General features: G+C 38.8%; 1 protein-coding gene across 1 annotated transcript in view; it reads left to right on the forward strand.

Annotated features, from left to right (window-relative positions):
* Positions 1–470: 470 nt before the first annotated feature.
* Positions 471–12,487, forward strand: part of IRAG2 (inositol 1,4,5-triphosphate receptor associated 2) — a 131,077-nt gene continuing 119,060 nt past the window's right edge. Inside the window, exons 1-2 of the mRNA XM_023585047.2 lie at positions 471–1,044; positions 1,919–2,032. Of these exons, the coding sequence (XP_023440815.2) occupies positions 471–1,044; positions 1,919–2,032 (688 nt within the window). The remainder of the gene's footprint in view (positions 1,045–1,918; positions 2,033–12,487) is intronic.

The following is a 12,487-nucleotide window of genomic DNA, read 5'->3' on the forward strand; positions in this document are numbered from 1 at the left end:
TGGCTTCATACCTGGGATCTGACACTTACCTGCTGTGACTCGGGGCAGGTTCCTTTTTATGGGCACACAGCATATTTAGAATTAGCCAGCTGGTCCCAGTTTAGATGACCCCAATCCAAAGCATCGTCACCAGGGCAAGTCCCTTGTTCTCTCTGCCTGAGTGGGGACCACGGTAATCTTAGCATTATTTTGGGAATGAAATGGGTTGATACATGTACAAGCCCTTAGGATCATGTCTGGCATATGGTAAGTCCTTTGTAAATGCTAGCTATTTTTATTTTCTAGAAATTTGAGTGCTAACTCAACTAGAGTGTTGTGTGATGCACTGGGCATCTTGATCTCTTCAAAGGCAATTTAGGAATAAATAAAGTATTGCTCAATAATTGTTAGGACAATGCTTGCCACTAAATACATGCCTACTTCTGCCTGTCCTTTAGCTACTTCATCTGTGTCCCTGGAGTGAAGCAAAAATGGCTTCTGCAAGGAAAGTAACTGAGAAGAGGCATAACCCAGTGGAAAGCATTTGCAGAAAAATCAGAGCCATCCAAGAGGGAGAAGCGGTTTCAAATCCGATTCGACAGATTATCAGATACCAATCTAGCAGTTTCGACAGTCCCCGGACTAACAGTAAGAAAGATCTCGAGGAAGTGCTGAAGCAAATGGCTGCTGCTCGCAGTCCTGCGCCCGGGACTCGGTCCTCAGGTTCTGAGAAAGAAGGCACGGTCTCTTCATCTCCTCAGCTGGGCTCCCCGAGAACCCCACCCGCCTCTCGTGTCAGCTCTCCAGAGCACCCCACGTACTCTGTCATCCTCACGAGTTCTGCAGACACCTCGAGGCCGAGAGCGTGGTGCTCCCGGGATTTCACGTCCTTGACGCCACAGATCAGGAAAGGGGAGTCCTCCTCTAACAAGGATTTGAAAAGCTTTTGCCGTGGACATGATTTCAGCGCCCCAACATCTGATTTTGATTCCACCTCTGATCAAAGCTCTGAATTTTTTATTCCTCAGGATTCAGAGGTGAAAAAATTCTCTCTGAATGAAGAAGGTAAATACTCTTTCTTGAATGTTTGTTCTTCCAATAAAGCAATGAATGTATCAATTTTAGAATACCCAAAGTACAAAAAATTCACATTATGGAAGTTTAGATGGAAATATCCATCCTTCCCTTTCTATTTTTAGTATGTTTTTTCTTTTTTTCCTCTTAAAATAAAAAACCCTTGCATGTGAAATATGAGTACTTATGAAAGATAAATCTGGATTGTATTTCTAATCCTAGCCATGTGCTATTTCTCTATTGACCTGAATATAAACTTTTTTTGTGGCCACACTAGACTGTCATGATGGAAATACCCAGGTATGGGGAGTTACAATTCACACAGTTCTCAGCTGACGTGGTGAAAACTACCATTTTAGCATTCCTTTGTGTAGGGTAAAATATGTGTCCGTAAGACTGTGTGTTCTGTTGCAGGAAGCAGTCTAAGGTAGGCCAGGGGAGGATGTAAATTTTGCAGGCTCATTGAAATTTAGAGGCTTCTGGTTAGGGGATTGCTTTGAGAGCACAGAAAAACAAAACCATGTAAAATCACACATTTTCTGTTGCACTGGTATCTGCTTCCCCTCTGATTTTCTTTAAAATGTCTCTATTTGTGTTCAATTATTTGCTGTATCACAACATGCATTAAATATTACAGGGCAGCAACGATCGTTTTCCTCTCCTTTAAACCTCCATTCCCCCACCTTTGTAAGTAAAAGACTCATGAGCAGTAGATCACCTCTCTAGAGACCTGTGATCATCCTATTCAAGTAAACAGTATCCTGGACTGCTGTTGATTAAAATGTTTCCTTTGTTAAACCAAAAAATTATCAACGAATCACAGCTCGAGAAAGTGCCTGGATTTGCAGACTTTTTCTTCTAATAGGATGGGAGCTGGGAACTGGTGATGACAAAGTAGATATAATGCACGGCATCGACAGGAACCATGAGGAAGAGTTACTCACAAGTATTTTTCATGCATGTGACACGAAGCAAAGAGGTGAGTGGAAATTGCGCTAGTGATTGCTAGTGCTCACCAAGACTTCAGGTCTTTCCAGTGCAAGAGAAAGGGAGATGACTCGTGTGTCTGTGTCTCTACTCATGGTGGATGCAACTGAATTTGGAGCACTTACATGTCCCAAGTGCTGCCTCACAAGAAGTACGTGTATCGAACGTAGAAAACTATCATACAGGGTTAACTCAAATTTGAAGTTAACTTTAGATTTTATTTTCACTTCTTTTTTTTAAAAGATGTGGTCCTTGAAAAATTTCCACAAGTAATTTTTAGTCCATAAATAATTCATGGTCAGTGTAATACAATTAATATGTAGACAAGCAAAAAGAAAGGAAAAATAATCTGTAAATCCTTATTTTCCTAAGTAACCACTGTTAGTGATTTGTTGTATATCTTCCCCAGTTTTCCCTGTGAATATGGTTTTCTTTTATTTGGATTGTTAAAAAGTTTTATTTTTGAACATTTCAAACATACACAGAAATAGATTAGTATAAAGAATCTTTCACCCACCCAATTTTCTTCTCCTCTGCTGTGGGTTTTTGGAGCATCAAAAGACATGTTATGTTATCTGAAAATATTATATTTCAGTATATATTTCAAAAAAGCTAAGGACCCTGATTTTGATTTTAAACACAACAATGCCATTATCATGACTAAAATTAACATAATTTCTTAATATATCTAGTCAATGTTCAAATTTCATTTGTGCCATATGTAACATTTTTATATAATTATTATTTTATTTTTAAAGAAGGTTTAGATTACATAAATATTACATAAGAAATATAAGGGATTCCTATATGCCCCCCTCCCTCCCCCCTCCCCCACTTTCCTATATTAACATCCCTCATTAGTGTGGCACATTTGTTACAATTGATGAACCCATATTGAAGCACTGCTGCTAACCATGGACTACAGTTCGTTATAGTTTACACTTTGCCCCACACAGTTTTGTAAGTTATGACAAAATATACAATGGCCTGTATCCATCATTGCAGTGTCATGCGGGACAATTCTAATATCATGAAAATGCCCCCATATTATACCTATTCTTCCCTCTCCCATCCCTCAGAACCTCTGGTGGGCACTGCCCTTACATCAATGATAAGAGTTCTTCCATTACTAGAATAAAAGCAAGACTATAGTAGAATAATAAGTCTGCTCTAGTCCATTTTCACTCTGCAATCTTGAGGATTTTGGGATGATGATGCCCACTCTGTCTCTAATTGAGAGGAAGCTTAGATCCCATGGGGCAGATGGATGTAGCTTTCTTGCTTGCAGTTGCAGACATCTCTTTTCCTTGGGATGGGCATTTTCCACCATTATCTCCTTGTTAGTTGTCCTGGGTGAGTCCAATGAACTGGAGAGTAGATATTGCAACTCTGCTGAAATTCAGGGCTCAATTGGCATGTGGAAGGACAAAAGATTTAAGTATCTGGATATTTATCAGGTATAGTGCTAATTATGGGTTCAAATAAAAGGGGCAGAAGAGCCATGTGTAGAGATCTTAGAAATGAGTCTAACTCTGTTACACTGGGGAGCATAAATTCCAAAGTAAGGCCTACTGACCGTGTGCTGAATTCCTGAACTATGTGCCTGGCTTATGGTTTCTGGATATCTCTAGAGTCCTCAGGAGCCCCGCTATTTGAGGCACTGTTTTCTGTGGCAGTAATAACCTCCCAACTCACTTTGAAATATCTTAGCCATAAAAAATCATTTGTATTTACCATTTCCCCCTTTTGGTCAAGATTTTTTCCAGATGCTTTGTTAGTTGATGTTGGTTAATAATTCCTCAGAGCCAGGGAGGCTCATCCCCAGAAGTTATGTCCTACATTGGGGGGAAGGTAGTGCATTTATATGCTGACTTTGATTTAGAGAGAGGTAACTCTTAGGTAGTATATAATACTAAGCTAAGTTTCAATTTCACAATTAAAGTTCATAAATACAATCATCAATGTCAACAGCCTGGCACAATGGTCTGTCTTCCTTACTAGACATTGCCCTTGTACTCGGGGATTCTTGCTGTTCTATTAGTGAATGTAGCAGAACTCCCCAGGATGGGAATTCAATATTCAACATAATTTCTTAATATCATCATATATCTAGTCAATGTTCAAATTTCTTCATTTATGCCATATGTAACTTTTAAAAACAGTTTTATTGCCTGAATAAATTATAATTGGTTAAATTACAAGAGCTTATCTCTATGCTCCCTCTCCATCTGCTTTTTTTTTTCCATTTTATTTGTTAAATTGGTTCTTTTATTCCATAACGTTGCCCACAGTCTGAATTCTAGTGATGGTGTTATTATAATAACATTTAAGCTACTCCCTTGATACCTATATTTAGAGATTTGATCAGATTTATATTAGATTTTTTGAGCAAGAATACGTCATAGATGGTGTTATGTATTTTCATCAGAAAGCAAATATCAATGATGAAGGCCTAAATCTATTCTCCCATGAAGTGATTCAAATAGTAATATTCTAATTCTATCATTCTTTCCTAATTTATAAGCTGAAATACATCTATAAAAAGAAACTTTGAGCTGCTTCATCAACTGTTTGGCAATGGAGAGTCTCATTTCCTAAAGGAGAGGCAAGAGAAAAGCTTGATTCTTTCCCTTTCTCTACCAGTATTCCAAGCAGTAAATTAGTTCTCTAATATCTTCCAAAGACGACCAGTGATGTTTTGAGTGTGTATTATTTTGAATTCATGATTTTGATATGTTTGATGTGTTCCAACAATTATAATTATTATTCTTATTGATGCTCAAATTTTCCTGTCATTGGACAGTAGGAGCCTCTTCATGCTGGTTACTGAGTCCCTCCCTCTCTTCCTTCCTCCCTTTTCTCTCTCTCCTTCCCTCTCCAACCCCTTTCTCTTTCCTCTTTTTTTCCTTTCTGTAACTTTTCCTTTTGATATAATTTCAAACAAACAGAAAAGTTACAAGAAAAGTACAAATAATTTGCAAAAATCCTTTACACAGTTTCACCAATTTTTGCATTCAGGAATTCTGAACCACTTGAGAGTAAGTTGCAGATTGTGTGCTTCTTTAACCTTCAGCACTTTGGTGTGTATAAGTACAAGCTTAAGCAAGGACATTTACTTACATAACCAGAGTAGAATGATCGAAATCAGAATATTTAATATTGATATGATATTATCATCTCATCCATAATTCTCTATTCAAATTTTCTCAGTTGTCCTAATAATATTCATTATAGCTTTTTTACTTCCTGGTCCAGGATCCAATCTAAAATCACACATTGCATTTAGTTGTCACAGTTCTTTAGTCTCCTCTAATCTGGAACAGTTCCTCAGACTCTGTCTTTCATGAACTTAAGATTTGTGATGAGTACATGCTAGGAACTTTGTAGAACGTCTAATGTTGCCTCTTGATGAGATTCAGGTTAAATATTTTTGGCAGGCATACTACAGAAGTGATGTGTCCTGCTCAGTACAATATGTCAGCATTTTAAACTTTGACCACTTGGCTAATGTGGTATCTGCCAGCCTTCTCCACGGTAAAGGTACTCTTTTTCCTTTTGTAATTGCATAGCATATGAAAAGATAATGTGAGACTATGTAAATATCCGGTTCCTCCTCAAAACATCACTTACTAGTTTCAGCATCCATTACTAGTTCTTGCCTATATCAGTTGTTGGTATGGTGGTTGCCTTGTGCTGACTTTTGTATCTCCATAATTCTTTCTATACGTATTACTTGTATATCTACTCTGAGTTTTTCCTGTTCCCCCGCTAATTAATTTATATGAATTTATGGATACTTATTCAATGAAATATCTCTTATTATCACTGTTGAGACTGATGCTCAAATGTCCCTGAGTTGGTCAGTAGGATACCCCCCAAGTTGGCCACTATCTCCCCCCCCGGCCCCCCCCCCCCCAGTCTAGAGTGGTACCTATACATAAAACGTTGCTATTGAATTAAGTGCACATCATAGAATGGAAAAGGGTCCCAAAACATATCTTCTAAGATATATACGTTTTAATTTTTATAGTACTCTGAATATGCCTGAGATTTGGTGTGCAGTACTGGCATGTTTAGAATCATTTTATTCTTATTTAGTTCACCAATGCCTTGTTTGGAACATTAAACCCCAGGGAAATAGAATAATTCTTTCATGTCCCATTCAGGATTATAGTTATCTAGTACTCTTTTGTGAATTCATAAAACTCTGAAATATCCATCACTTGTTTTATCATAGCATTGCTGTTGGGAGTTAGGTTCCAAACCCAGGAAACCTACTACCAGACCAATCTCTATGATTTATTAGCTGTGTGGCCTTTTGTAAATAACTTAACCTCTCTGGTCTTGGTTTTATAATTTATAAATTAGGGATAACAATGATATCTATGCTATAGAGTTAGACAAATTGAGACCATATCTCCAAAGTACTTAGATAAGTTTTCTGGCACATAAAATCTAATTAATAAATGTTAGCTATTATTATTCAACATGAGAGTTAATATCTAGTATGTTCCCATATTAGACAGTTGAAATAACACAATTTATGGTCTGCATATAGTCAGCTACATAGTAATATATTATGAGTTTTATCTAGACTCTGAAAATGGATTTCAGGTTTATTTCCTCTTATTACTTTAGGTGGTTTTATGACCATCAAACAGTTTGGAAAGCGTTAAAAGATGTCTTGATTGCTGGTTGTAATTTTTGCTTTCAGTGAGAAAGGTCACCTCCAAACACAGACTGTTCTCTTGTTGTCCTTGTAAGTTATAATCACTGACACACATTTCCTAGACATTGGTTGAACGTTGATAGTTAGAGGCAGTCGTGAGAAGGATTAGGAAGCTATTGCTGATTTTCTTTATTAGAGAAGTTGTGGGTTTTCAGAACAATCGTGCATAAAATACAGGATTCTCATATACTCCCCTGTTGTTAACACCTTGCATTGGTGTGGACTATTTGTTTCAATTGATGAAAACACATTTTTTATAATTGTACTATTCTAACTCATGGTTAAGCTTAGGGTTCACTGTTTGTGTTGAGCTATTCCAAGGATGTTTTTTTTAAAATTTTATTCTAGTACCCTTTCTACAACATGAAATTTCCCCTTTTACTCCCATTCATATGTACCTTTCAGTGCTGTCAATTGTACTCACAATGCTGTGCTACCATCACCACCATCCATCACCAAAATTTTCCATCGTCCCAAATAGAAACTCTACACATAGTAAACCATTCCCTAACCGCCCTCTCCCTGTCTCCCAGGAGACTACAGGTAAACTTTGGAAATATTGCAGGCCTAGTGCCAGATTTCCACAATAAAGCAAATATTGCAATAAAGTGTGTCACATGAATTTTCTGGCTTCCCCAAAAATTATTTTTACTCTATATTGTCTGTTAAGTGTGCAGTAGCATTATATCTAAAAATCAGTGTATATACTTGAAAAATACTTAATTGCTCAAATTTGGTGACCATCATCTGAGCCTTCAGCGAGTTGTAATCTTTCTGCTAGTGGGCGCTCTTGCCTCGGTGTTGACGGCTGCTGCTACTAATCAGCGGTGGCTCCTGAGGGTTGGAGGGCTGTGGCAATGTCTTAAAATAAGACAGCAATGAAGTTGGTTGCACTGATTGACTCTTCCTTTCAAGAAAGATTTCCCGGTAGCATGTGATGCTGCTTGATAGCACTTTACCCCAAACTGGAGTCGATCCTCTCAAACCCTGCCACTTGCTCTGTCAGCTTACTTAGTGTAATAGTTCAAATTCTTTGTTGTCATTTCAGCAATGTTCTCAGCAGCTTCACTGAGAGTAGATTCCATTTCAAGAAACCACTTTCTTTGATCATCTGTAAGAAGCAATTCTTCATCCATTGAAGTCTGATCACGAGATAGCAGCGTGAGATAGCAGGCTCCACTTCTAGTTCTAGTTCTCTTACTATTTCTACCACATCTGCAGTTACTTCCCCCACTGAAGTCTTATACACCCCTCAAAGTCATCCATGAGGGTTGGAATCAACTTATTCCAAGCTCCTAAAGATGTTGATATGTAGACCTCTTGTGAATCATGAACGTTCTTAATGATATCTAGAATGGTGGATCATTTCCAGAAGGTTTTCCATTGAGCTTAGCCCAGATCCATCAGAGGAATCACTATGTATGGTAGCTATAGCCTTATGAAATGTGTTTCTTTTTTTTTTTAAAAGATTTATTTATTTCTATCCCATTCCCCTCCCCCCCCATTGTCTGTTCTCTGTGTCCATTTGCTGCATGTTCTTCTTTGTCCGCTTCTGTTGTTTTCAGCGGCACGGGAATCTGTGTTACTTTTTGTTGCATCATCTTGCTGTGTCAGCTCTCCATGTGTGCGGCACCATTCCTGGGCAGGCTGCACTTTCTTTCGTGCTGGGCGGCTCTCCTTACAGGGTGCACTCCCTGCACGTGGGGCTCCCCTACGCAGGGGACACCCCTGCGTGGCAGGGCACTCCTTGCGTGCATCAGCACTGCACGTGAGCCAGCTGCACACGGGTCAAGGAGGCCTGGGGTTTGAACCGTGGACCTCCCATGTGGTAGATGGACGCCCTATTCACTGGGCCAAGTCCACTTCCCCTGGTTTGATCTTCCATCCAGACCTCTCAAACTTTTACCATGTCAGAAATAAGGCCATTTCACTTTCTTACCATCTGTGCATTCACTGGAGCAGTGCTTTTCATTTCCTTCAAGAACTTTTGCTTTGCCTTCATAATTTGGCTAAATGTTTGGTACAAGAGGTGTAGCTTTCTGCTGTCTCAGATTTCAACATGCCTTGAAATGAGAGATGCATAACTCCTCCTTTCACTTGAGCACGTAGAGGCAATTGTAGGGTTATTAACCAGCTTAATTCCAATGTTGTGTCTCAGAGAATGAGGAGTCCCAAGGAGAGGGAGAGAGAGGTAAGAATAGTGGGTCAGTGGAGCAGTCAGAACACACAGCATTTATTGATTTATTGATTAAGTTAAATGGGCACTATTTGTGGTGCCCTCCCACACAAATTACAATAGTAGCATCAAAGATGACAGATTGCCATGACAGATATAATAATAATGAAAAAGTTTGAAATATTGCAAAAATTACCAAAACGTGACACAGAGACATGAAGTGTACACGTGGTACTGGGGAATTGGCATTGGTAGACTTCCTTAATGCAGAGTTGCCACAAATTTTACATTTGTTAACAGTGCAGTATTAGCAAAGTGCAATAAAGCAAATAACAATAAAATGAGGTATGCCGGTATGTACTAGATTTTGACTCTCAGTGCTTACTCTATATCATACCAGTGAGATCATTCAGTATGTGTCCTTCTGTGCCTGGCTTACTTCATTCAACATGATGTCTTCACCTTTCATCCATGTTGTCACATGTATTAGATCTTCATTCCTTTTTAAGGCTGATAATATTCCATTGTGTATATACCACATTTTGTTTATCCATTCTTCAGTTGATGAACATTTGGATTGCTTCCATCTTTTGGCAATTGTGAATAATGCTGCTATGAACATTTGTGTGCACATATCTGTTCATGTCCCTGCTTTCAGTTCTTTTAGGAATATACCTAGCGATGCAATTGCCAGGTCATATGGTAATTCTAAATTTACTGAGACTGCCAAAATATCTTCTGGAGTGGCTGGACTATTTTATATTCCCACCAGTAATAAATGAGTGTTCCTATTTCTCCACATCTTCTCCAACACTAGTAATTTTCTGATCTTTAAATAGTAGCCATTCTAATGGGTAGCAAATATATCTCACTGTAAATTTGGTTTGCATTTCCCTATTGAGTAATGATATTGAGCATCTTTTCGTATTCTTTTTGGCTCTTTGTATATCTTATTTGGAGAAATATCTATTCATGTCTTTTGCCTATATTTTAATTGGGTTGTTTGTCTTTTTGTTGTGTTGAAGGATTTCTTTATATAGTCTGTATATTAAAACCTTACCAGATATGTGATTTCAAAATCTTTTCTCCCGTTGTATCAGTTGTTAGTTTAATTTCATGACAAAGTGCTTTGAACAAAAGATTTTAATTTTGATGAGGTCCTGTTTATTTTTTTATATATTTTTGCTTATGCTTTGTGTGTAAAGTCTAAGAAATCATTGCCTAACACAAGGTCCTGAAGATTCTTCCCTATGTTTTCTTCTAGGAGTTTCATAGTTCTAGAAATTATTTTTAAGTTGATGATACATTTTGTGTTGATATTTCTATATGGTATGATATATGGGCCCACTTTCATTCTTTTGCAAATGGAGATCCATGTTTCCTAGCACAATTTATTGAAGAGACTATTTTTTTCCAGATTGAGTAGACTCGGCACCCTTGTCAAAATTCAATTGCCCATTTATGTGAGCATTGATTTCTGAACTCTTAATTCAATTCCCTTGGTCTATATGTTTCTTTTTTGCCACTATTATGATGTTTTGGGTTTTTTTCTTTTAAATGTTATATTAAAAAAATATGAGGTCCCCATACACTCCCCATCCCCCTTACCCCACTCCTCCCACATCAACAACCTCTTCCATCATTGTGGCACATTCACTCACCTGGTGAATACATTTTGGAGCACTGCTGCACCACATGGACAGTGGTCTACATTGTAGTCTACACTCTCCCCCATTCCACCCAGGGGGCCATGGCAGGACACACAATGTCCAGCATCTGTCCCTGCAGCACAACCCAGGACAACTCCAAATCCTGAAAATGCACTCACATCATATCTCTTCTTCCCTCTCCCTACCATCAGCAGCTACCGTGGCCACTATCTCCACATCAGTATTACAATTTCTTCCCTTACTAATCACAATAGTTCCCCAGCAGAGCACCAGTAAGTCCACTCTGATCTATACTCTATTCCTCCATCCTGTGGACCCTGGGATGGTTATGTCCAGTCCCCCTCTACATCAAGAGGGGGCTTAGATTCCATGTAGATGATGGGTGCAATTCTTCTGCTTGCAGTCGTAGTCACTCTTGGCTCCCTGGTGTGGTGGTTGATCTTCTTCACCTCCCTGTTAGCTGGCCAGGGTAAGTCCAATAAACCAGAGGGTAGGAGTTGCAAGTCTGCTGAGGCTTGGGGCCTGGCTGTCACATGGACAGTCCAGAGATTCAGGTCTCCTGAGTATATACCAACCCAAATACCAACCACAGGTCCAGTAAGAGTAACAGAAGAGGCATGTGTCAAAGGTCATATCTGAGTCCAACTCCATCATACGCAGGAACACAAATTCCAAAGTAAGACCAGCTGACATGCCCTGAACTCCAGAACAATCTACCAAAACCATAGAACCTGTGGGTCTCTGTAGCCCTCAGAAGACCCAGTACCTGGGTTTCTATCTACTTTGGCTGTCTCTGGTACCCTACAGAGGCATGTGTAAGCATTACCCCTCTGATGACTGCCCTACTCTTTTTTGGAGACTCATAGCCATATGGAATCCTTTGTCCTTTCCATTTCCCCCTTTTATCCAAGGTCAAAAAGCAGTTTTTAACACCTGATATTATATGTAGGCTGAGATATTCTGCTGTTCTGAGTTGACCCTTTTATTCAAGGTCTTTTTCTAGTTACATCATTAGCTGGTGCTTGGTAGTAATCGCTCAGCACCAGGGAGGCTCATCCCCGGGAGTCATATCCCACACTGGGGGGAAGGTAATGCATTTACATGCTGAGTTTGGCTTAGAGAGTGGCCACATTTGAGCAACATGGAGGTTCTCAGGAGGTAACTCTTAGGCACCCTGCAGCTCTAGGCCTAGTTCATATTTCAGGTACACAGGCTCATAATTGGAGCCATCAATATCAAGGGCTCATTGTTGGACCATTAGTCTTTATTGGTCTTTGCCATTGCACTTGGAGGATTGTTGCTATTCCATTGGGGAATGTGATAGAGCTCCTTTGCCTAGGAACTCTGCACTCTCTCAGTTGTCATTTTTAACTGAAACCACTACAAAAATATCCAAACATTTTTATGTACCCTGTATACATATCCTGGAGAACTTCCTCCCAACCATGTGCCCCCTATCAATAACACCCCACACCAGTGTTCCTCCCTGCCATAGTTGAACCTCTCTGTTGTCCAAAATTTCTTTAAAAAGGAAGCCTAATATATTGCCAGGTTCCATTAATAGTAAAATGGAATATAGTGATGGGTTTAAAGGTTAGATATAGAATACATAGTAATTTAGAAAAATAAAGGAAAAATAAATTGGGGTATCAAAAAATGAAACAATGAAAAAGCTTTGTTTTTGACATTTTGCCTTTCATCACTGTTATAGGTGTTGCCCTATATGTACAGTGGCAAGGCAATTTCTTCCATTTCTTCCTAGGTGTCTACATCCTTTTTTTTTTTTTTTTCCTAATTATTGTCTTCACATAAGTTTTAGATCACAGTAATTCACATATACAATATATGGTACTTCCACATATCCAACATCAA

The sequence above is a fragment of the Dasypus novemcinctus genome, chromosome 20 (assembly GCF_030445035.2).
Source record: "Dasypus novemcinctus isolate mDasNov1 chromosome 20, mDasNov1.1.hap2, whole genome shotgun sequence".
Taxonomy (NCBI): domain Eukaryota; kingdom Metazoa; phylum Chordata; class Mammalia; order Cingulata; family Dasypodidae; genus Dasypus; species Dasypus novemcinctus.